The sequence below is a fragment of the Cervus canadensis genome, chromosome 27 (assembly GCF_019320065.1).
Source record: "Cervus canadensis isolate Bull #8, Minnesota chromosome 27, ASM1932006v1, whole genome shotgun sequence".
In the NCBI taxonomy this organism is placed as follows: Eukaryota; Metazoa; Chordata; class Mammalia; order Artiodactyla; family Cervidae; genus Cervus; species Cervus canadensis.
Genome location: NC_057412.1, coordinates 26,764,986 through 26,791,828, shown reverse-complemented (window position 1 = coordinate 26,791,828; position 26,843 = coordinate 26,764,986). Strand labels below are relative to the sequence as shown.

Here is a 26,843-nt window from a genome sequence, read left to right as displayed (position 1 = left end):
GGGCATGGTAAAAGTTCTTTCATAATTTCAATCCTCAATCGCTGGGAACTCTTGAGAATAACGCCAGAACACTAGAGTATCCCCGGGTTGATTTAAGGATGTTGCCTTTTAGAGACAGAGCAAACCGAAGCGAGTACTGCTGAAGAAGCGATACGAAGATTTTTTTCAACGGTATTGTTTTATCCCTTGACTGTTCTGGGAGAGAACAGATACTTCACTGTTCCCCTCACAGTGAATTCTTGAACTGTCTGAAACACTCAGCTAACAATAAAAAACTCTCAAGAGGAAAAGTTCCTTCCAAAAACCCATACATCCATCTGGAGGGTATGCTGCCAGTGAGAGTTGTTTTAAAGAAAGAAAAGCTGAGGGGCGGGGGGGGGCTGTGTTGCTGCGGAGCTAAGAATGAGGTCAGGGTGGGTCAAGGTCTGCCGGGACCCCCGGCGGAGCGGCTGAGGGAAGAAAGGGCAGGTCTCCACGGCCTCCAGGTGGGAGTCGCGGGAGTAGGCGGAGGGGCCTGTCAGGGCGCCTCCTCCCCTCGCGGGACGTGCGTCTGGGGATCACTCCGGCCCCGCTCCTCCCCGCCGGCGGGGGGAGAAGGGGGACAGGAGGCCGTCCCATGCGGCTATAAAGGGCCCTGGGCCTCCACAGTTCGCCTCGGCTCGCCCGGGCGTCCTCTGGCTCCGCTCTCGCCGCTTTCCTCCCGGCTAAAGCTCGCGCGGCCGCTCCGGCTCCACTCGACCCTCTCGGGCCTCGGCTACTCGGGCTGCGGCGGAAGATGGCGGCTCCGGCAGGTCCCTCGGCTCGGGCGGCTGAGGCCGAAGTCTCTGAGGAGGCGCTAGCCGCCGCTCTGGCGGACGTGCCCGAACTAGCCCGCCTTCTAGAGACAGACCCGTACCTGAAGCCCTACGCTTCGGACTTCCAGCGCAGGTACCGCCCCCCACCTTGGAGCTCCCCCCCCCATCCCCCCACGACCCCCCCACCCGCCACGCCTCTGAACCCGGAAGCCCGTCTTCAGGGCTCCCGCCGCCCCTCTGCTCCCGGGCGTGCAGGCCCCGCCCCTCGTCGGCTCCACCCCCGCCGGCCCCGCCCCACACCCTGGTGGGTTGCAGCTTCTGAGCGTGGGCGAGGGGCTGAGTCCAGTAATCGGGTTCAGCGGCTTCCGGAGTTGTGGCTGGACAACTCTTACCGCCGGTCTAGACACAGGAGCGCTGAATAAACTTGACTCATCTCTGTCTCCTCCCTTCGAATCGGAGGTTTTGCGCCCCTGGGTGTGTGCTTTGGCGGCCAGCCCGCGTTTCCTCAGGTGCTGATGCGGAGGGAGGCCTTGGCACTGCAGGTTTAGTGATTCTTCCGTGCACCAGGGTGGTCCCGTGAATTAGCATGTGCACAACACCCGGCCTGTGTAACTGCGCTTTAAAAACTTTCTCGTTTATTTAATAGCCAATGTTGTGACTTTACGTCCAATAGGATTCTTCCAGGCAGCTTCCCCACTCCCCCCACCCTGCCCCGTTGTTAATATTTCTCCTCTCAGAGAAGATTAAATGTATTTTGGTCATCTTGGTCCATTTTTTTTTTTTTTAACCCTCTTAATCCGTGTTTGGCATTGTCATCCTGAAGATGGAGAACGTCAAGGAAAGCCACACTTCTAGATGCCGATTTAGTATACTTTTAGCTTGTCTCCTCGTATTCTAAAGTTGGTAAGATTCCGGTAGTCAGCTCAACTTAAAAGGTATAATTTTTAAGACTAAAATAGTTGTTATAGTAGTTATATTTGTGAGATAAGCACATTGTGATTTAATGGTTTCTGCCGTTTTAGCAGAGGCACTTCAAAACTACCATGGCAACAGAGTATACCTAGTCATATTTTCAAGTATAATACTTAATAGTAGTTGCTAGCAAGAAGCAGCATTGGGGGTAATGAAACACAATTGATTGGTGTTTGGAAAAGGAAGTCTTAGGTTGATGACCTGGCATTGTCACTTATTGCCTGTACACAATTCAGCAACTCTTTAGTAAGGGTCCCTTAGGCTGAGACGGTAAGGAGTCTGCCTGCAATGTGGGAGACCCAGGATCCATCCCTGGGTTGGGAAGATTCCCCTGGAGCAGGGAATGGCAACCTACTCCAGTATTCTTGCCTGAAAAAGCCCACTGATGGAGGAGCCTGGCAGTCTACAGTCGGTGAGGTAACAAAGAGTCGGACAGGACAGAGCTATTTCACTTTCTTAGGAACAAAAAGTAAGGGACACAGAGTTGAATACAAAACTTCATTCCAGAGGTTGTATAGCCTAATGCATGCTGCTGCTGCTAAGTCGCTTCAGTGGTGTCTGACTCTGTGAGACCCCATAGACAGCAGCCCACCAGGCTCTGCCTTCCCTAGGATTGTCCAGGCAAGAACACTGGAATGGGTTGCTATTTCCTTCTCCAATGCGTGAAAGTGAAGTCACTCAGTCCTGTCAGACTCTTCTCGACCCCATGTAGTGCAGCCCACCAGGCGCCTCCATCCATGGGATTTTCCAGGCAAGAGTACTGGAGTGGGCTGCCATTGTCTTCTTGGAGCCTAAAGCATGGGTGCCTGCTAAATCGCTTCAGTAGTGTCTGACTCTGTGCGACCCTGTGGACTGTAGCCTGCCACGCTTCTCTGTCCATGGGACTCTCCAGGTAACAATTCTGGAGTGGGTTGCCATACCCTTATCCAGGGGATATTCCTGACCCAGGGATGGAACCCATGTGTCCTATGTCTCCTTCATTGGCAGGCGGGCTCTTTAACACTCGTGCCATCTGGGAAGGCCCTAATGCCATGAGATCTCCTCAAAGGAGTCACCTTGAATGTTGGTCAGTTAATCAGATGTTGGGCCTTTATATGAGCAATTTGGGGAATAGCCTTGTGAATTGCCTTCAGTTTTTGCAGTAGTGCTTTCAGAGAAATTGAGTATGTAATCATCATTGTTTAAGATTAGATATGATTTAGAAATAGTCAAACATTTTTAGAGCAAAAGATGATGGTCAGATTTTTTTTGATGTGCTTATTGATAATGACACTAATTTTCTTGGATGCTTTGTAAAATGACACATAAGACATTTCTAAAAGAAGAGGTATAGAAATGTTTTGTCTATGTTTCTTTTCCTCTCTGTTTAAAAAAAAAAAAATCAGAGGTAGATAAACATCCCTTGTTAAGTGTTTCTTTAATGTTCTTTCACTTCAACTCCATTGGGATTGAAGCAGTTTTGATTTGCTTTCATGGTTTGTCAGAACTAATGAGAGGGACAAAGGCCAGAATAAAGAAAGGGGGCAGTCCAGTGTTCTTGATGAAAAAGCTGGTCCAATGGTCCTTGTGCCTCACTCTGACTTGAATTCTACTTCTGGCCTTGGTTCTGAGTAATTGCCATTTTCCAGCACACATGTTCCATTTAGGCATATCAAATAGTAATTTAGTGTTTGGCAGCAGTAACTTTAACTTTTAGCATTTGAAGAATAAAAGAATTTCTCCTTCATAGAGTTTGGTCCTGGTTACTATTCCTATTTTCTGTTCATTTCTAATCATCCACTCAGGCAGTGTGTCTTTGGCCTAACACAAATATACAACCAAACATAGGTGCAAAGTTTGCTTACTAAGCAGTGAAGAAAATTTAGAGTACAAATAATACCAGTATAACAATGATGGTGGAGGCAGTTTCTCACTGATGGACTGTCTTATTCTTCCCCAGCCACCGTGTCTTCATTAGAAATCCTGCAATATACATTTATTCTTGCTTACCTTTTCTGTAACTATAAGAATTTTGAATCAAGTGCGATGATTAGTGAATTACTCTGTGCCATATAATAAAAATTAGACATTAGTGTGTGTGATAGGCCCTATGGTGTCTCACTGATTACCTCCTAAGGTAGGATTTTCCTTTTGGCTTTTCTGCTTTTTTTTTTTTTGGCCTGTTATTTATATGGCAGTTAGTTGCTGTATCATAATTCAAACATCGTAGTGCTTTAAAACAGCGTTCAATTGTCCCCGTGTTACATTCCAGCATGAGTCAGGCTCTCCTCGTGGCAGTCATTCAAGGATCTAGGCTGATGAAGGCTTCATTTTGAAACATGTTTCTCCAATGTCAGTGGCCAGGAATGGAGAACATGTTGAACTATGCACTGTTTTCTTACAGCTTTTGCCTAGCAATCAGGTACTTCCGCTGATTCATATATTGGCCAGTGTAAGTCAAATGTGACTTCTCAACTGTGTGGGTGGAACAGAAAACACTTTTGTGAACAGCAGGATGAACAACCCAGTTGCAGTAATACTTGTCTATACCCTCTGTTTATATAGTAACTTATATATATATTATAGTATTGACTCCTTATAACAGAACTGCAAGGTAGGAAGAGTGGGTGCTTTTTTGTTTTTCCTGTTTTACACATGAAGAACCTGAGATCTGGTTCTTTATGAGTTGTTCTCATGACTTGCTGTAGCTGGAATTAATCTTTCTTTACTAAAACTGTTTCAACAAGTTCATAAAAAATGACTTCTTGGTAATTTAGTGCATATTTCTTTATCTCTAGTATTGGACATTTTGGACCACTTACTAGATCCTTGAAGCCATGATACTGTAGCTTTTGCTTTTCTTCCATTATCTCTGGTGGTTTCTCCTTAGCCTCTTCCAGATTATTAACATAAGAGATTCTCAGGGCTCTTTCTTTGGTTCCTTTATGGATTTCTGTTTTATATGCATACTTTCCATAGGCATTCTCATCCATCCCAAGAATTCCACCTGTGTACAGAGGCCGCCCACGTCTGTTTTCACCCTAAATCTCCCCTGGTCTTAGTCTTCTGGACTTACTATCAGTATCTGCACTTTGATGTACTCTAAGTGTAATACTCAATGTGTATAAAACTGAACTTAGGGTTTTTCATCCCAGGCCTGATCATCCTTTTATACCTTATCTCCATGTGTGGTATTAATTAGTCTTCTCCCCTTTTCCTTTTTGTCTCCAAGTCTAATCAACAGTAGCTCCTAGCTACTTTCAGGTATATGTGGCACTGTATTCCTACTGCTATCCTCATACTCAAGTTGCTAGTATCTCTAACCTGGTTTATAAAAACAGCTCACAGTTCTCTCTTTTGAAATCTTCTCAACCATTTCATGGCTCTTAAAATATAGTGTGGTCTCTTTCTCATGACCTAGAAGGCTATTATCTGGTCCCTGTTGACTTTTTTAGCCTCATCTGTGTACCCTCCTTCTCACTCTGTACCATCTAATCAGAATCGGGCTCAATGTAAAGAGGTAGCTGGGATGTCTGCAGACTGTTCTCTAAAGGGCACCAAAATATCACTAGAATAACTTGAATAGATTGTTACCAAATGTTTAAAGAATATCAATTTGAGGTTTTCCAGAACTTTGTTCTGTCCTGGACACCAGACCATGTTTTGGTCTAGCCGTGGGTCTGGCTATGGCTCTAGTAGTTTATTTCTTCTGCTTGCTGCGTACTTCGCTTCTGTCTTGTTAGTGCCTATGCATGCTTGACGACACAGGCTCGAGATGAATTACAGGCCTTCCCTGACTTCTCATCCTCAAACCTTCTTCCCACCTCTGACCTACCACCTTGGAAACCTGCATTGTAAGGATGATCATCCGCCGTAATCCAGTTGTGTCTTTGCTCTTTTGTGTCTCCCACTACATTATTTGCTCCTATGGGTGGGTACGTTGTCCGTATTCTTTGCTCGCTGTTGTATTCTCAGACTGTAAAACTGGCCTATAGGAAACAGTATTGTAGTTGAATAAACGAATGAATGTCTTCTGCATTTGCTTTTCTCTTTTCTACACCAGTAAGTCTCAGGTAGCTCACTTTAAGCTAAAAAGATTAACTAGGATGGATGGACAGAGAAGACGGGGTAGTTACCAGGAGTTGCCAGGATAGAGGAATGTATGTTCAAGTAAAAAGCTAAAAATAACCAGAGAAAATAAAGAAATTTGTTATTAATTAGATATTTCCATACTCCACAGAGACTGTGGGGTTTAATCACTGAAGGAATATTCAGTTTGAAGAGAGCCTCAGGTCAAATTGCATGCTCAAGAATGGGAAGAGAGGTTTTTGTGAGCCCAAATGTGTTAAGTATCACAATTACAGTGAACATCCCTATTTTGGTAAAAATGAAAATAGCTTTTACACTGGTGTCTAATCAGAATTAGAATGTAGATTAGAGTTTGTGTATCAGCAGCCACACCAAAAATTGATTCTCACGGTGCAGGGATTTTACATTGTAGCTGAATGATGCACTTTTCTCTCAGTGTCTAGCCAAGTTATAGACTTTGAAGAAAGTCAGATGTCCATATTCTAGAAGGCAAAAAAGAATCCAAAAATTACCAGTTGTGCCTGGCCTGCTCTTCTGTACTGATAGTAGATTCCTTTGTTCTTTGCAGCTAAGATCTGTATGAACTCCAGAGTCACTCCTGAATTCTTTATAATAATGAGCAAGAGACTCTGACCTCTTCTCATTTTCAAAGTGCCTTAAAATGACTCCATGGAGCATTTGGTTTAGTTTAGGCTCTAAATTAAAGCCTGCTGCACCATCTCTTGAGAATGACTGCAGCATCATCTCTTGAGAAACGACTCAGTGATAACTTCTCAGAGGATTCAGTTCAGCTCCCACCAGGCTGACCCCAGTTAATCATTGAGATAATAACACAGACCCTGTGAAATGTGCTATTGTTTTAGATCGATAAGCATATCATGCTGCTTGTATTTAAAAGCATGTGCTCAACTTGAATTATGCATATAGAGATATTAAAAGAAAACATGAGTGTTTTCATTGGAGAGAACTGCTGCTATCAGGTGCCTTTCATTCTAAAGTGACTTTATTATGATGCTCTTTTTGTATTGATGTCCACTTATCAGTAGAGGCTCACTACTGTTTTGAGTCCAGGATTTTTTTTGACCTTAAAATCCAAAATCAGCCCTATTCTGTTTTGTGTTTAGGGTAACAGGAGCCCAGTACATTGAAAGAAGGCAAAAATCCACGTTAGACATATGTTACACAATTTACATTCACTAATTTATTGTGCAATTGGCACTAAGTTATAGTGACTATCCTAATGTAGTGATTTCTATTGTTTAAAAGATCATGATAACTTAGATCCTAAATTTAGTTTCTTCACATGTAATATGGAAAAAAAATGAACATATGGCAGAGTGTCCATGTTGCAAAGTGCAAGAGCAAAATGAAGTTTGAATTTTAGCTGTCATGAAGGCTAAATAGCTTTAAACTCAAGGGTAAATTAGTCAACCTCTGTGAACCTTAGTTTCTCTCTCAGAAAAATATGAATTGCTCCCACCTCATAGGGGTGTCTTGAGGACGAGGAATATATGTAAAGATAAGCTTCTTTAATCTTGTATCCTGAAATTAACCAGCAGATGAAAAACCTGACCAGAAATTCCCCACAGCTCTGCTGCTTAGCAGCATCTTTACCTTAAGCCTTCTCTTTACCAACAGTGCAATTGTGTGAATGAGGTGAGGAGGTGGTAGTTTTAATCATCGTCTAATGGAGAAAGAAAAGAATATGTTTAAACTTTGATCCCTAACTTGGAGACAAAATCATAAAGCAATTGCCAGTTTACTACAAGCTGAAGGCAAGATGAGTGCTGGGATATAATGAGCGCAAAGCTCCCTTTATTGAGATAGGTAAATGCTTGACTGCAGAAACCTAAAGTCACTCTTCTCTTCATCTTCCTTTTCTGTTTTTTGTGGTCTTTCATGTGACTGCTTAGTCTTCATATTCTTGGGCATCAATCAGCTGCAGGGAATTTCTTCCTCCTGAACTCTGGACACTTGAAGGAACGGTCATACTGAGTTTACTAATAGCAGAAACAACTTTGAAAATAAGTAGGAAAAATATAATAGCAGCTTAAAATTTTGCTAATGAGAGATTTATCTAGTGGAGTCTGAACTTATGATCTATTAATAAGAAAAAATTTAAATCCCATGTCTTACCTTGTCTGTTTTATCCTCTGTTTTTTTATCTGATGATTTTGGTTATTTTCAGTATGTTTGAATTTGTGGTAAGATACATAAAAGAAAGGAATGAAATATTCGTGTGTGTTTTAGTAGATTCATTGAGGAATAAATTATCATTAGATGGTTTCTGGTTATATCCTCTAAGTGATAATCCAAAATGTGATAATCAGGAACCAAGTCTTCATATATATATTTCTTATGTATGTAATCTTGAAGTTTTCCAAATATTTAGCAAGTGAGAAATATTTTTTTTTACTAATAAAATCATGTTACTCCATATCATCAATGTAATTTATTTTTATTTTCATAAATGATAAGCAACTAGTCACAGATAGTATTTAATTATGAATAACTGCATAATACAGGTACATTCTCTATTATTGAATGTGATCAAATCAGTTACGTGTTTAGGCATATGTAACAGAAACTGAACATGCCCTCAAAGAACAGAAAATCCCACAAACTGTGACTTATGGACATAGAGGTTTGTATTTCTCACAAAGAAAGTGAAGGTAAGTGATTTTGGTCCTGAGCATTGATTCATCATTTATCTTTCGCCTCTACTATCTTTAGCATATGGTTTTTATTTTTACTCTTAGAAGATGGCTGGGCATATCTTGAGACCATATCTATCTTCTCAGCAGGAATAGAAGCCAACTCACTATGTCCGTTTTAGCCAAGCATGTGTTAGTTTACCTGTAAACTCCATCTCATTCTTTGAGTTTACAAATTATTGACTAGAGCTGTCCCACGTCATGGCCATCCTTAGCTGAAAGTGAGCTGCATAATCAATGGGCTTTCCACTGCATATATATTCTCCTGAGAAATGCCTTTGACCTCATCTCTCACAGCTTCCCTCGGCTCTTTCCTTTGCTCCAGTGAGGAGACCATATGTGGCTAGAAGATGAAATGTCCCAGTGAGATCATGCTATAGTTCCCCAATATCGTATCTGTGTACAAATCTTTCTGAGCAGAATCCAAGCATTTCCACTTTGGAGAGAAGTCTGTAGCCAAATCCCTCAGAATCACCAGCCTCTGGGGCTTGGCTTTCACTTTGCTGTTCCCTGTCTGTATTTTTCCAAATTCTTCTCCTGGGACGTGTAGAGATCTTTGTGCGCTTGCTTTAGTCCGAGATGAACCTATTTGTTTCACCTCTGTCACCTGTCCCAGTGATTTGGGGAGCACTGCTGTCTTCTCTTTTAAATTTCATAGGTATTTTACTCTTAAAAATATGAGGATGTTTTGAGAGAAAATGAGTTTGTCAATTACTAATAATTTTTCCAAGTTCTCTTGGGCTCACTCAAAAATGATCTGCTTTATTTTTAAGTTATTTGAAGAATATTGTGTTTGTGGGGCTAGAAGGAAGAAAACAACTAAATTAAAGATGATAAGTTAGTTAATGCTCAGTCTTCAAACTATGAATTGTCTTTTGTTACCTAACTACATACAAGTTTATGGGCTTTCACACTGTTCTTCTAAAAGCTTAAGATGGATATGCTTTGTTCTTCAGAACATACCTGCTACAGACTCAACATATACATATAGGTTTTATCATCATAGGCATGTTCAGTGTTTCCTCTTTGACAGTAATGAGCAATTTGTGGAAGAATGGGATTCTCCTTTTTTGTCTTAGACAGTAAAGACAGCATAATGATTCCTCTTTGATATCAGAATAGATCAGTAATGTGTGTGGGGTCATATTAGTTTTTTTTTTTTCCTAAGAGGTTGTAAGCCTGTTACCCATGATCATTTTATACTGCTATTTGGAAGTCAGGAGTAACTAATGTGTGAGTTACCATTGCTTTTTCATTGTTGTATAGTCTTTTCTCAAGAGGATTGGTGATTATTCCAGGATTCTAGAGATTTACAACCACATTCATGTTTGTCATTTCCAAGCTTTTTTCCTCCTCTAGTTCTTATTTTTTCAGCATTAATAACCTCTGATGTTTTTGTTTGCTTATTTGTGCTTTTGTTTACATGTATGAGTCTTTCATCTTCTTGACCATTTCAGTTGGCAGTGCTCTTTTAATTGTATAACTTGTGCTTGCTAGTGATAGGAGTGGGTGAAGTGAATGAGTCTCTTTTTGTTTCACTTCCCTAAAATGCCCTTATTGAAAACTATGTGCTATCCATGTAGTTTTAAGGAAACCTCTACTCAAAAATACAACACATAAGCAGGAAATACAGAGAAATAAGAATGTTATCAAAACTGAAGTTGGTTATAGTAGATTTAAGGTAACTTTAGAGTTAGAGGACAGTAAAAAATGCAGTGTGAATTGTGTTAGACTGGATTTAAAAATTATGTCAAAATATCTATAGACCACAGGAAGTTGCAAAAATAGTACAGAGAAGGTTCCTGTCCTATTAGCCAAGTTTGCCCCAGTGGTAATATGTTGCTTAACTGTATTGCAGTTTCAAAACCAGGAAATTGACATTGATACAATCTGCAGACCTTGTTTAGTTTTCAACAGTCTTTGCATATACTTCTGTGCACTTTTATCACAAGTATGCATTCATATAACTGGCACTACAGTGAAGATACAGAACCACTCCATCACCACAAAGGAACTCTACATTCATTTATAGTTAAACTACTCTCACTCCCTCCATCCCTAAACTCTGGCAATTACTAATCTGTTTTATATCTCTCTAATATTTTTCATTTTTTGAATGTTATATGAATTAAATCAAAGAATATATGATCTTTGAAGTTGGCTTTTTTTTTCACTCAGAATATGCCTTTGAGATCTATTCAGGTTGCATATATCAGTAGTTTGTTCCTTTTTGTCACTGAATATTATTCCATTGGATGGGTTTACCACAGTTAATCCAGTCCCCTGTTGAAGGACATTAGGATTATTTCCAGTTTTTGGCTATTAAAAATATTGCAGTAAAGCTAAGATATATATATTATATTTGGATGTTACTTCTTTGGGAGAACTATGTAGGAGTGTAATTGTTGGGTCCTATGGTAAATGGAGAAGGAAATGGCAACCCACTCTAGTATTCTTGGCTGGAGAATTCCATGGATAGAGGAGCCTGACGGTTCTACTACAGTCCATGGAGTCACGTAGAGTCGGACATAACCTAGCAACTGAACAACAACAATAGAAAATGTAGGTTTACTTTTGTACGAAGTTGTCAAACTATTTGTCGTGGTATCTGTATCATTTTGTATTCCCACCAGAACTGTGTGAGGGAACTAGTTCATTGCATCCTTCCCAGCATTTGGTAATACACTTTAAAAAATGTTAGCTCTTACATTAGGTTTGTAGTGATAGGCCAATGTAGTTTTAATTTGCATTTTTCTAATAGTTGATTATGTTGAAAGTCTTTTAAAGTGTTATTTGCCATTTGTGTATTCTCTTTGGTGAAATGTCTCTCTCCATCTTTAGTCCATTTTCTAACTGGATTGGTCTTTCTTTTTTTTAACCTTTGAATTTTGAAACTTCTTTACATATTCTAGATACAATCCCACTGTCAGATACTTGCTTTGCAGATATTTTATCCTAGACTTTAACTTTGCCTTTTCATCTTCTTAACAGTGTCTTTCACAGATAAAAGTTTAAAATTGTGATGAATCTGTTTACTGATTTTGTTTTGTTGTATCAGTTGTGCTTTTATTGTCACCTGTATGATTTCTTTGTCTAGCTCTAGGATCTGAAGATTTCCTCTGATATTTTCTCCTAGAAGTTTTATTATTCTTCATTTTACATTGGATCCATTTTGAGTTTAATTTTTGCTTAAGGTTTGCAGGGATATTTTTTAAAATTCTTTTTTAAGGAATCACTTTCACCTTTAAACTCTGACAGACATATTGGGGAGCCACCTGATCAAAAAAAAAAAATTAGCCTTTAGTTAGGTCTCACTGAAATATATAAATGATGACAATTTTTGTGTATACTCTAGATTATTAAAAGCAGTGGGAACTAATTAACCTGTCAGTTTTCTGACTTCTAAGATCTTGTTTTAAGTTTTGGTTATTATCATATAGCAGCCCCTCAAACTTTAGGAAGAAGGAGAAAAATAATTTGTGAAAGATAATAATAGTTTATTCTCAAGTAGTTACTTGAGAATTTTTCTGGTTTTTAATTTGCATATTTTTTATCATGTTATAGCATTATCCTATTGATTTATATTCCAAACACACATAGATATTACTGTATCCAGATAGGATTTGTAATTTTAATTTCCAAAGTTTTTCTTATTTCATGTCTTCTACTTCGAACCTACTCATTTGTCAGTATTATATATTTTTCAATTCTATATTATTAAAAATATTGCTTTGAAAAATAATATTTTATTCATTCAATGTGTCTGGTTACTTGACTTCAATGACAGGTAAATTTCCAAAATTTTATGTTATACTCTCATTTGTAGAAATGAATTTGTTAAATCTTAATGAAGATAATGCTAATATTAATATTTCCCAAGATTAGTTGCTTTTTATCTGACTGAAATTAGCCTTTGGTTTTATTTCAGTCTTAATATTTATTTTGATATTTATCAGGATTCATTGTGCTATTAATAATCAGAAATCTGAGCATGTCAATTTCCAAACAAATTGGTTAGATGTTATGAGATGAAACATAGCATCTTGTTTCTTAGTACATTTATTTTGCAAAATTTATGAATAAGATAGCTAAAAATTTATCCACTTTAAACAGAAAAGTAAAGTGGAACTTCTGAGAATTTGTACATTCTACAGCGATTACTAGCTATAATGGGTCTGAGGCACTAAACATCCAAAAGAGATTTTTGAAAACTCTGTTGGTAATAAATAGACATCATCACTGTCAAGATAATAATTTTTATTACAATGTATGTAAACATCATTTTATGTACATCGAGCCTGAGATTCTGCATTTTTAAGGAGCTTCCAATTGATGGTTTTGAGCTGTGGTGTTGGAGAAGACTCTTGAGAGTCCCTTGCACTGCAAGGAGATCAAGTCAGTCAGTCCTAAAGGAAATCAGTCTTGAATATTCATTGAAAAGACTGATGCTGAAGCTTCAATACTTTGGCCACCTGATGCAGAAAACTGACTCATTAGAAAAGACCCTGTTTGCTGGGAAAGATTGAAGGCAGGAGGAGAAGGGGATGACAGAGGATGAGATGGCTGAATGGCATCACTGACTCGATGGATATGAGTTTGAGCAAGTTGCAGGAGTTGGTGATGGACAGGAAGCCTGGCGTGCTGCAGTTCATGGGGTCACAAAGAGTCAGACACGACTGAGCGACTGAACTGAACAGATGGTGCTGATGCTGCTTTTAATCAGATGGTATTTTGAGGAGCAATGCAAGGTGTGGTCCCCTCTTTAGTTCAAAACTGAGTTTCGTCATGGGCCAAATTAGTTTTAAGCAAATATTCTAGGTTTTTGAAAATAATTAATCCATATATATTGGGCTTCCCAGGTGGCGCTAGTGGTAAAGAACCCACCTACCAATGCAAGAGACTGAAGAGACATGCGTTCCATCCCTGGGTCGGAAGGATCCCCTAGAGGAAGGCATGGCAACCCACTCCAGTATTCTTGCCTGGAGAATCCCATGGACATAGGAGCCTGGAGGGCTGCAGTCCATAGGGTCGCACAAAGTTGGACAAGACTGAAGTGACTTTAGCACGCATGCATGCCTACTAGTATTGTTAATCAGATTTTTATTTCAATGGTCATAATGATTTTCTTATTTTCAGTAAAAGTGATTTTACTTTAGTATCAAAGTTGCTGTTCTTACATCTTTACCACGAGTTTCACTGCATAGGGGTCTTTAGGATAAGATAGACATGGTGATCACATAAAGAAAATTATTCTCCAAGTATATTGTTCCAGGGTATACATGTATATATGAGTTATAGGCTGTTGGCTTAATTTTCTATTTAACAAACCAATTTTTGCTATAATCTTTGTCCCAGGCATTTTTCTATATGATAGTGGAGCAAATACAAGATACACTTCCTACTTGATGAGGGGCTTCCTGTTGGCTCAGATGTAAAGTGTCCATGTTCAATGCAGGGGTTGTGGCAGAAGACATAGTTTCGATCCCTGGGTAGGGAAGATCCCCTGGAGGAGTAAATGATAACCCACTCCAGTATTCTTGCTTAGAGAATCCCCATGGACAGAGGGGCCTGGCAGGCTATAGTCCATGGGGTTCCAGAGTTGGACACGACTGAGCACACACATCATCATACTTGATGGGAGCTCTAATTGAAGAGATTATAAGTAAACACAATTATATAAGATATTTGTGCATAAAATGCATTGTAAGACAAATAAAACCATGTCCTGTTCTGTTAAGGAAGGGGAGTACATAGCACAAAGGAGTTCATTTGAATTATCTTAAGTACTTGAAATTATTTCTTTATAAAGAAAGGACTTAGTCTTCAATGTGGACAAAGTCTAAGGGACACACTTTTTTGGAAAGAGTCAAAGGATATGATAGTTAAGATATTAAATTAAAACTACAGTTGGTCCTCAGAGTCTGTGGGTTCCACATCTGAGGATTCAACCAACCATGACTCAAAATATTTGGGAATAAAAAAATTCCAGAAATTTCCAAAAAGCAAAACTTGGAACTTGCTTTGTACTGGCAACCATTTACATAGCATTTACATTGTGTTTACAACTATTTACATATTTACATTGTATTAGGTATTATAAGTAATCTAGAAATGGCTTAAAGTGTGTAGGAGGATGTGTATAGGTTGTATGCAAATACTACATGCTACACCATTTTACATAAAAGACTTGAGCATCTGTGGATTTAGGTGTCTGTAGGGAGTAGGGGGAATTGGTCCTGGAACCACTCCCGCGTGGATACTGAAGGATGATTGCATAATGAATTATAATTTGACTGTACACATTTTTGTTGCTTTTAAGTGGAAGTTTATTTGCAAAAATGGTTCAGTTGCAGAATGTGCTTGTGTAAGAATTGCTACAATGTGTAAGAACTGAAGCCTCTAAAATAGTTTATAAATCATATTTGATAACATAAGGGTATGTTTCTTTGAGGCAGATAAGCCCCTTTTGGAAGGGATGGTGGACTATTTTTAGAGGCAATAAGGCAGTTTCTAAGTAAGTTAAGGACACCTATTCCTGAATAAGTCAGAGGGACATTTTGATGAGTATCACCTGGTCAGGAAGGTTGCACAAATGCAGATGAACACTGAATGACTCTGCCTGATGGCCCCATCAGGTTCTCATCTAGATCAGCCCTATTCAATAGAAATATAATATGAACCATACATGTAATTTTAAATTTTCTTTAGCCACATTAAAATGATAAAAAGAAACAGATAAATCAATTTTTATAATATATACTATTTAAACCAGTGTTTTCAAAATATACTGTTTCAACATTAAAAAATTACTGATGAAATATTTCACATTTGTTTTTCATACTAAGTCTTTGGAATGTGATGTGTCTTTTGCATTTACAGCACATCTCAATTGGGACTAACCGTATTTCAAGTGCTCAGTAACCACATATGGCTAGTGGCTGCCATATTATAGAGTGCAGCCTTCGGTTGTATATTTCAAAGGGGAGCTTTTTATGGTAAGAGTTGGTATGACCCATAAAGACACTGAAGGGGAAGATTAAGAAGGGAGAAAGATTCAATCAGCCCTGTGTTCATGGTAGCAGAAACAGGTAGACCCGGAGAGATTTTGATTTAGCCTGAGACTCGGAGTCAGAAATTATTGACTGGTAACTTTATTTTTTTTTAATACTTGAAAAAAGATAAATGGATGGTGGCTAAAATGTTAACATGGAGACATGCCACATACTAAACCCTGGGGGTGTTTACATAGCCATATTTCCCCCAGATTATTTGGCATGGCTTGTCCACCTTGCCCTTTTCATTTAGGTGATTGCTTATTTGTGTCATATTTTCATATGCTACATGCATTACTTCTGTCCCATGACAGACAACACAAACACACACAAGACAGAACAAAAACCTGGGTCAGCCAAGGTAAATCTGGTCTTTCTTGATGAAGTAACTCAGATCAGGTGGCTCCTCTATGCTCTAATAGTCCTAGACCTTTTGGGATTTGCAGCCTCACTTTGACTCAGCCCAAGTAACAGCTGTTCCTAGTTTCCTTGTCCTGAGAATCTTGCTTATGTGTAGTGACTCATTATGACTTGCATTATTCCTGAGTTGGTCTCTGCTTAGAAGAGAAGAGGGTTGCAAGGATTGCTCCTTGATCACTTTTCAAAGCAATTACAATATTGTGGGTGTTTGTGTGAATGAAGACATACATGTTTTGGGTTTTATGCACTTTTCTTCACAGCTTTAATTTCATGTAGACAATAGTTTCTTCGGCCTTCATGCTTTTCACTCATTTTGTACCCACTCACTTTGTAGTGATCCTTGTTGCTGCTACTGCTAAGTCACTTCAGTCGTGTCCGACTCTGTGCGACCCCAGAGACGGCAGCCCACCAGGCTCCCCCATCCCTGGGATTCTCCAGGCAAGATCACTGGAGTGGGTTGCCATTTCCTTCTCCAGTGCAATGGTAGCTAAAAACATTCCTGTTTATGAAAGTATCTGCCCTCATGAGTGGTTAGATTCTTGCTGTGGAATACTGTTTTCCATCTAGCTTCAGACTTCTGTTTTCCACAGTGTAGCTGCTCAGAACTTGCTGACTCACTGAGCATCCCTGGGATGCTGGCTGTGTGTTTTGAATTTAAGAAGAGAAGAATATGTTGAGGGAACACATTATTGCCTTTTAGTGTTTTCCATGGAGCTTAGAGTAGAGATTTGCATGCCGGGGTGCTTTGCAGATAGATATTGACTGGGGGTCTAGTCCAGCTTGTTCTGGAATATTAGAAATATAGAAATATTTATTGCCATAGTTGTTGGAGGGTCCCTAGAAACGTTTGAAAGTAATTCTTTTATCATGTAGTGGCCTGTGGTGGGCATAACCTTTCTCACATACAGCTTAACCTTTCTCGTGTCTAATACTACTCGTGAAGAAGATTGTAATTGTGCATCGTGCTTTTATCAGGTTGCTGTTCCCAATGCAGTTAGCGTAATTTTTCATTTCCTAACAGTCCTCGGGCAATTCTGTTTAACATGCTTTCTATTTCAGAACACTCTGCTATTTAAAAAACTTCTTTTGCCTGAGGCCCAACATGCTTTTCCAGCCAGGCCACTAATAATTTCTATCCTTGCTGGCTTCATTCACCTTCACTGTTAACATTCTATATAGATTTGCTGGGAATGTCTTTTTTTGTGTGTGTTTACTGCATAGCAAATGCTGAGATGACTGTGCCTTCTATTTGTCGATGTTACTGTGGCTCACACAGTTATTATTTCATTTTTATTACTAAGGAGGCAATTTTTTAATTTTATTTCAGATCTGTTTTAGTTTTCTAGATTGTAAGCCAGACTTCTTCTTAATACTTTCCACTTGAAGTTTTAAAGTCATCCACAAAATTTTCTTGAACAGTATTCATGCTGTTCAAAAGACTGTTTTACTGATAAATAAAAGGCATTCAGTTTCACTTAATAGGCAGCACATTCTTTTTTAAGGTAGTATCTTAAAAGTGAATGAAACAAATTTCCTGGATTGCCTTCCCAAATGATCAAGAATTAGGCTTGATTTCAGCTTGAGATACGACAGCATTTTAAGCCGAGAAGAAGCTATGTTGGCTCTGAATCCTGTAATAAAGAAATTCTCTTCAGGGATTTCGGTTTTAATGGGGAAAGTCTGGTAAACAGAGGCATATAAGAGAAAGTCATTGTTCTCTTATCAGTAGCTGATAATGGCTTGCACTGAGATAGATTTTGAAATATCTGTAATAAGATGAAGGCTTTCAAGACATTCTAGGCATTATATGTATAGAGAGATTCAGGGTTAAAATAAAATGAGAACTCTGGCCTTGCTATAAATATGTATTATACATTTGTATATACCATATACATTATATGTGTGCATTTGTGTGTGTATAAAAATGGCTTTTATATCATGTCTTGTCTGAGGTGAAGTAAAAGTTTTCCCATTCACTGCGCTGATATTTGTATACAAACATGAGAGAAAATGGGGATTTTCCTGTCCTGGGAGATAGTCAGCATAGTGTTAAAAATGAGAAAGGAAGAATACTTCTTTTTTGGGCTATGGTTTGCGTTTTAAATTTCATTGCTGTTCCTCTCAACTTCCATCTGTGTTGGCATTTGGGAATCTTGTCGTTGCTCTTTCTCAAGTGGAGTGGAAAAGCTTAGAACAGAATTTACACGTTTAAATACAACCGAGGCTCGATCACATCATGATTCATACCAGGCCTGAATACTTTTTCTTAGGCTTAAAAAAATCCAACATTTTATTGAACAAAATATTTCTCAAACTTGTAATGCTACTGATTATTATACATTATTAGCAGTCCATTTTGTACTAATGGCAAGTTCAGGCTGAAAATACAATGATAGTATTAAAATTTTAGGCACTTAATATTTTATGACATCAAAATGATGTTTTCATATAGATATATTGTTAGTTAATTGCAATTTATTATTGCCATTGTGGTTTTATTTTACTTTGCTGTTTGATTAAGATTCAGTTACAACCTAGTAACAATGAGAATGAGCCATAAACAGTCAGACTGGGTTGCTGTATGATTTTTGTTGACTCTGTGCTCTATTTTTTTTTTTGACTTTCTGAATCCCAGTCTCTTAGCATTTTCTTGTGTGTGTTTGTGTGTGTGCATGTGTCTGTGTGTGAGAATAATTGGCTGAATAATTAGTGGCCTGGACCTCTATTCACTGACTAGTCAGGTTTGACTGATAAATTGCTGCCTTGGTCAGTGTGGACTGCTATAACAGAGTACTGTAGATTGGGTGGCTTAAACAGGAGAAATTTATTTCTCACAGTTCTGGAGGCTGGAAAGGCCAAGATCAAGTCACTCTTGCTGGTTTGGAGATGTCTGTCTTCTCCTTGTATCCTCACCTGGCAGAGAGAGAAGGAGAGAGGAAGCAAGCTCTTTCTAATCTCTGCTTATAAAGGCAGTAATCCCATTCGGGAGGGCTTCACTGTCCTGACCTAATCACATCCCTAAGACTCCACCTCCTGATACCATCACACTGGGGTTAGGGTTTTGGCATGTGAATTTGAGGGGCACACATTGTCTTTAATGATTCTCTAAGATTTTTTCTAGCTCTGTTTGTGATGGATTCTTTTAGGAAAAAATAGTTTTTAGATTTTAAACAAATTGTATGTGTGTGCATGTGTTTTCCAACACTTTTAGGCAATGCAATAGAAGTTCATTGTGATTTCCCAATGAAGCCATCAGACTTGTGATCATTTAATAGTGAACTCACTTTCAATGATGAGGACTATATGATTAAAATTAGGAAGTAGTAGATTTTGGGGGGGGGGTCATTAAATTTAAGTACTGGGAAAGGTAAAAAATAAAAAGCACAGGTTTCCCCAAATTTATTACCTTCAAATTGGAAAGACTGGAACCATTGAATGTTCCAGGGTTTTTGGGAATTAAGGCAGAGGCCTGGTTATAGACACATATAAGCCATTTATTGAGTAGCATGGGAAGAAATCATTATACTGTTTTTTTTTTTTTTTCTCTCAACTGGAAGTAATGATTTCTTTTTTTGGAGAAAAATAACATGTGTGAGGTTCATGTAAGAGCTGAGAAGGAAAAACATTGACAGCATTTACTGCATTTTAGGGGGCTTCCCAAGTGATGCTGGTAGTCAAGAACCCGCCTGCCAATGCAGGAGACTTAAGAGACATGGGTTCGATCCCTGGGTTGGGAAGATCCCCTGGAGGAGGGCATGGCAACCCATTTCAGTTTTCTTGCCTGGAGAATCCCATGGACAGAGGAGCCTGGCAGGCTATGGTCCATAGGGTTGTACAGAGTTGGATACGACTGAACTGACTCAGCATGCATGCATGCACTGCGTTTTAGATTTTCTTATAAGAATCAACCATAAATACAATGCTTACTCCAGACAGAAGAAATACAAGTGGTTTTCATACCAACAATTAAGCATTCATTTTAATAATGTTTAGACAAGACTCTAAGGCATTTCTTTTCATCTTCCTCCTTGCCTCATCATCAGAAATCTGCAGGCATCCTTGTAAAGAATGAAAGGCTGAAAATAGTTTATACTAGATTTCTTTATGTTGCCTTGTGATGCTTCTGTGTAGCACCATGTAGTAGAATTGGTGTATGATAGTGAGTCTATTGTTTCCCTGGTGGTTCAGATGGTAAAGAATCTGCCTGCAATGCGGGAGAGTCAGGTTCAATCCCTGGGTCAGGAAGATCCCTTGGAGTAGGGAGTGGGAACCCACTCCAGTGAGCCTCTTAGAAAAGAAAGCATTTGTTTCCTGAGTGAATGAATTCATGAAGAGTAGAGATCCTAATACACTTATTAGATATTAGTCATGTTTTCATAGTAACTGAGTCTTTTAATCTGAGCCAGGTATCCTGTTTTCCTTCCTCCTGTTTCCTTTCTCTGGTTCCATTTTGTTCTTTGGCCATTAATTGATCTTCTGGTTGGTCAGCCAATTAGAAGTCAAGTGATATTGAGAAGAGGTGCTAATAACTTAGTGTTATACTCTTATATATGGGGCACTAGTGGTAAAGGCCCCACTTGCCAATGCAGGAGGCATAAGAGAAGTGGGTTTGATCCCTGGCCTGGGAAGATCCCTTCCAGAAGGGTATGGCAGTCCACTCCAGCATTCTTGCCTTGGAGAATCCCATGGACAGAGGAGTCTGGTGGGTTACAGTCCATAGGGTCACAAAGAGTCGGACACCATTGAAGGGACTTAGCACACAGCATGCACACTCTTATATAGTACATCTCTGCTAAGTTACTTCAGTCATGTCTGACTCTTTGTATATGTGTCCAACTCATATATATGTGAATGATGGTGTTTGCAGGCTGATCCAGGGTCAGCCAATTGAGAACTTAGGAGGGTTTAAGCCATGGCAGGGAAAAGTTTTTTGTTTTTTTTTTAAACTGATGTCCACTCATAAGAAATGTTGGTTCTTAAAAAGCCAAAACAAAACATAAAGCCCTTCACAAAAACAAATTCATGGACTATCAGGTTATTTGTTGGAGATCACCTAACTTTTAATTACAGTTGACCCTTGAAGAGGGGCTTCCCAGGTGGTCCTAGTGGTAAAGAACCTGCCTACCAATGCATGAGACATAAGAGATGCAGGTTTGATTCCTGGGTCAGGAAGATCCCCTGGAGAAGGGCATGGAAACCCACTCTAGTGTTCTTGGCCTGGAGAGTCCCAGGGGACTGGTCCCAGGCCAGGGGAGCCTGGTAGGCTACAGTCCATGGGGTTACAAAGAGCTGAACATGACTGAAGCCATGTTCAGCTCACACACCAGACTCTTGAAGAACACAGGTTTGAGCTACTCTGGTCCACTTGCATGTGGATATCTTTCACAAGTAAATACTGTATTACTACATGATTGGAGGTTTGTTGAAGTCACAAAGGAAAGCTGTATATAGCGAAACTGCATATAGGGAGGGCCGGCTGTAAGTCGCATGCTGCCTTTCCCATGTGTGGAGGGTGGGGACCCCTGACCCCACTGTGCTGTTCAGTGGTGAACTGCAGATACACTCGAGAATTGTGGAGGTGTTGGTGGTTTAGTCACTAAGTCGTATCTGGCTCTTGCGACCCCATGGCCTGTAGCCCGCCAGGCCCCTCTGTCCATGGGATTCTCCAGGCAAGAGTACTGGAGTGGGTGAAGAGAATTGTAATTGAGAGAAATTGCTGCAGTCACTAGCCAAAAGCCACATCATAAGGCCTGGACTGACAATTTTAAGAGGAAGCTTAAGTCGTTATGAGGTTTTGCTTTCTTTCTCTAACAATACAAATAGCCAAGAACCCTGCCTCTGGATCCTCTGTGGATCTTGTTAAAATGCAGATGCAGTAGGGCTGGGGTGGGGCCTGGGAATATGCGCTTTGAACAAGTTCCCAGGTGATGCTGCTGGATCAAAATTTGAGTAGCAGGACCAATGAATGCCTGAAGCTGTTGACTGTATTGGCTACTTCCCCCATCCCAAGATTATCAGGTTTTTTCCTTCTTTTCTTTCTTTCCCTTCCACCTTCCCTCCCTCTTTCCCTTCTTTGTTTCCTTCCTTCCCTTTTATTTTCTTTCTTTCACATTAGTTACCAAAACATATTTTCCTATGTTCTCAATGAAATCAGTCTTTTAGTTTATTATAAGAATTAGAATTTCATCTTTTTTTTTTTTTTTTTACTGTAGTGCTCGTAATGCATAAAAATGTATCACTGCCAATCAGATTCTTGCACATTTTTCAGCTAAGTTTGATTTTGTGCCTTTGTCTCTGCTTTACAATTAAGGAGCCTGTGCTGTTACTACTTTGAGTGGCTTATCTAAGATGGTAGAATTTCTCTTTGTAAGTACTTAACTCTGTCTAGTAATCTTCACATTGTGCTAAATATCCCATGTTAAAATAAACAGGTATTCTAGTGATCATGTGATTGTCTCAGTAGAAGTTGTATTGTGCTTCAAAGCACATTCCTTATGTCTCTCAGAGCTTTTTTTTTCTTTTCTTTTGTCTGTGGAGCAGAATTAACATATCAGGAATTCACTACAACCAAATCATGATTTGGACTTCCAATTAGAAAATCATTTGTTTTGCCAACTAAATTTTCATCTTGCATCTACTACTTACATGTCCATAAATCTGGAGAAAGAAATTAATTTTCTTGTAATCCCCTGGAGAAAATTAATGCAAGGAAATATATGTTAGCAAGCTGCCTGGTAGAAGTGATTATTACAGAAGGAGTTTGTACATTTTACAGAGGGGAGGAAGTGCACATAATAAACAAGAACATGAATTTGGGAGTAAGAGTAGGTTTAAATTTTGGCTCTGCATTGAGACTTTTTTATTTCATGGAGTCATAGTTTCTTCATATGTGAAAATGAGGCAAAAGTACTTAGGTGCCAGAGTTGTTCCAAGGATTAACTTAGTGGGAAGGTATATTTAAGGCATTCAGCATGTTGCCTGTCAGATACTAAACATTGAAATAAGTAGTAGTCACTGTTAATATTATTTAATATCACATTTTCTTGAAGCTAAAATTAAATACAGGTGTGAATTAGACAAATACCTGGAAAAGTATAGGGTTAAATAAAAGTACTATAATATAGTTAATTTGTATTCTTACTTGCTTGTTATGGGCTATAGAAAAAAAAACTTAGAAATTTAAGCAGAAGCCCCCCACCAATGCAGGAGATGCAGGTTTGATCCCTGGGTAAGAAAGATATCCTGAAAGAGGAAATGGCAACCCCACTCCAGTATTCTTGCCTGGAGAATCCGCTGGACAGAAGAGCCTGGCAGGCTGTAGTCTGTGGAGTTGCAAAGAGTCAGACATGACTGAACACATAACAGGGAAAACAGGAAGCAAAAGCCATGCCAAATTTACATAATATTTAGGTATATGTTTATGGTTAAAAATAAGAAAGTAGGCAGAAATATTTTTCTAAAGAAGTAGAATATATAAATTAGTCTTCAAATGGTGACATGCCAAGGAAATATTGGTTTACCTGTTTGAGAAGCCTCATGGAAACGACTCAAGCTGATAATGAAAACACTCTCAGTAAACATCCAGTCAGCTGCAGAATCTGTGTGACCATATTATTATGTTGCCTAAGTTGATGGGCAGAGTAAACTACTTTATTTTTCTGTTAAGGAAAGTTAGATTCTTACATTCAACCTCTCCTGCAACAGGCATTAGCTCACTCAGTATTTACCAGCCAGAATGTTTGAATTTAGGAGATGTGCCTATAACTTTTGTTCTTGAGCAGCAGTTATTGCCTCCTTGGAGGTAATAAGAGTGATTCAGTGATAAATGCTAGTATTGAAAAGTTACTTGATAATGAATATATAGATAAATTTCTAACTTTGGAGGGCATATACACAGAATACATGAAGTATTTTGCTTAAGACATATAAACTGGTTAATTGACAGGCTGGCAATATATGTATGATTTGCAGTAATTAACAGCTGAGGCTTGGGTTAGTTGACCTATGTACAAATTTCAACTTCCTGACTTATTAGTTATGTGACACGGGTAAGTTATTGAGCTTCCCTAGTCTCAACTTTCAAAATCTTTAGTATAGGGATTATAATACTAGCTTTATAGGAATTTTGAAATGAGATAATCTGTATGAAGACTGCTTGGCAAGAAGTAAGTGTCAGTAAATATTATTAATGGTAATAAGGAGTTATGGATGATAAAGCAATCTTGGCATTACATTCCTGGGTATACAATTTTTATGATGCTAAAGAATGAGAGAGTAAGTATCACATACATAATTATAGTTAGAATTTTTCTCTAGGTTTCTATCCTCAAGTGATTTTATCTATTACCAAGCTTTAAATTACGGCGACCCACTCCAGTACTCTTGCCTGGAAAATCCCATGGATGGAGAAGCCTGGTAGGCTGCAGTCCATGGGGTTGCTAAGAGTCGGACACGACTGAGCAACTTCACTTTCACTTTCCAACTTATGGTACTTACATGGGACGTACACAGGACTGGGGAAATAGACTGTTAAAGGGCACAAACAGAATCTCGTGGGCACCAGGACCCAGGAAAAAAGGGTCAGTGACCCTACAAGAGGCTGAGTCAGACTTGTCCATGAGTGTTCGGGCGTCTCAGCAGAGGTGTGAGTCAGCGGTGGCCTGCTGCAGGGTTGGGGGCACTGAGTGTAGCAGTTCATGGGACCTTTTGAAGGAGGTCATCATCTTCATTACCTCCACCATAGACTGGTCAAATAACGGGGAGGGAACACAGCCCCGCCCTTCAACAGAAAATTGGGTTAAAGGTTTACTGACCGTGGCCCAGAACAAGACCCAGTTCCCCTTCAGTCAGTCTCTCCCATCAGGAAGCTTCCATAAGCCTCTTATCCTTCTCCATCAGAGGGCAGACAGACTGAAAACCAGTCCCAGAAATCTAACCAGTCTGATCACATGGACCACAGCCTTGTCTAACTCAATGAAACTATGAGCCATGCCGTGTGGGGCCACCCAAAATGGATGGGTCATGGTGGAGAGTTCTGACAAAATGTGGTTCCACTGGAGAAGGGAATGGCAAATCACTTCAGTATTCTTGCCTTGAGAATACTCACTCCATAAACAGTATGAAAAGGCAACAAGATAGGACATTGAAAGATGAACTCCCCAGGTTGGTAGGTGCCCAATATGTTACTAGAGATCAGTGGAGAAATAACTCCAGAAAGAAGAAGAGACAGAGCCAAAGCAAAAACAACACCCAGTTGTGGATGTGACTGATGATGGAAGTAAAGTCTGATGCTGTAAAGAGCAATATTGCATATAAACCAGGTATGTCAGGTCCATGAGTCAAGGCAAATAGTAAGTGGTCAAACAGGAGACAACAAGAGTGAACATCAACATTTTAGGAATCAACGAGCTAAAATGGACTGGAATGGGTGAAAGTAACTCAGATGACCATTATTTCTACTACTGTGGGCAAGAATCCCTTAGAAGAAATGGAGTAGCCATCATACTCAACAAAAGAGTCCAAAATTCAGTACTTGGATGCAATCTCAAAAACGACAGAATGGTCTCTGTTCGTTTCCAAGGCAAACCATTCAGTATCACAGTAATCCAAGTCTATGCCCCGACCAGTAATGCTGAAGAAGCTGAAGTTGAACAGTTCTATGAAGACCTACAAGACCTCCTAGAACTAACAGCCAAAAAAGATGTCCTTTTCATTATAGGGGACTGGAATGCAAAAGTAGGAAGTCAAGAAAACACCTGGAGTAACAGGCAAATTTGGCCTTGGAGTACAGAATGAAGCAGGACAAAGACTAATAGAGTTTTGCCAAGAGAACACATTGGTCATAGCAAACACAGTCTTCCAACAACACAAAAGAAGACTCTACACATGGACATCACCAGATGGTCAATACTGAAATCAGATTGATTATATTCTTTGCAGCCGAAGATGGAGAAGCTCTATATAGTCAGCAAAAACAAGACCAGGAGCCTACTGTGGCTCAGATCATGAATTCCTTATTGCCAAATTCAGACTTAAATTGAAGAAAGTAGGGAAAACCACTAGACCATTCAGGTATGACCTAAATCAACTCTCTTATGATTATACAGTGGAAGTGAGAAATAGATTCAAGGGATTAGATCTGACAGAGTGCCTGAAGAACGATGGACAGAGATTCCTGACACTGTACAGGTAGCAGGGATCAAGACCATCCCCAAGAAAAAGAAATGCAAAAAAGTAAAATGGTTATCTGAGGAGGCCTTACAAATAGCTGTGAAAAGAAGAGAAACAAAAGGCAAAGGAGAAAAGGAAAGATATACCCATTTGAATGCAGAGTTCCAAAGAATAGCACGGAGAGATAAGGAAGCCTTCCTCAGTGATCAGTGCAAAGAAGTAGAGGTAAACAAAAGAATGGGAAAGACAAGATATCTCTTCAAGAAAATTAGAGATATCAAGGGAGTATTTCATGCAAAGATGGGCTCAATAAAGGACAGAAATGGTATGGACCTAACAGTAGCAGAAGACGTTAAGAAGAGGTATCAAGAATACACAGAAGAACTATACAAAAAGATCATCATGACCCAGATAACCACGATGGTGTGATCGCTCACCTAGAGCCAGACAACCTGGAATGTGAAGTCAAGTGGACCCTAGGAAGCATCACTACAAACAAAGCTAGTGGAGGTGATGAAATTCTAGTTGAGCTCTATCAAATCCTAAAAGATGATGCTGTGAAAGTGCTGTACCCAATATGCTAGCAAATTTGGAAAACTCAGAAGTGGCCACAGGGCTGGATAAAGTCCATTTTCATTCCAGTTCCTAAGAAA

At 39.4% G+C, this 26,843-nt stretch overlaps 1 protein-coding gene across 1 annotated transcript in view; it reads left to right on the top strand.

Moving 5' to 3' along the window:
* Positions 1 to 467: 467 nt before the first annotated feature.
* GBE1 (1,4-alpha-glucan branching enzyme 1) overlaps positions 468 to 26,843 on the top strand; it is a 290,909-nt gene continuing 264,533 nt past the window's right edge. The window contains exon 1 of the mRNA XM_043448921.1: positions 468 to 927. Within this exon, the coding sequence (XP_043304856.1) occupies positions 776 to 927 (152 nt within the window). The 5' untranslated portion in view covers positions 468 to 775. The remainder of the gene's footprint in view (positions 928 to 26,843) is intronic.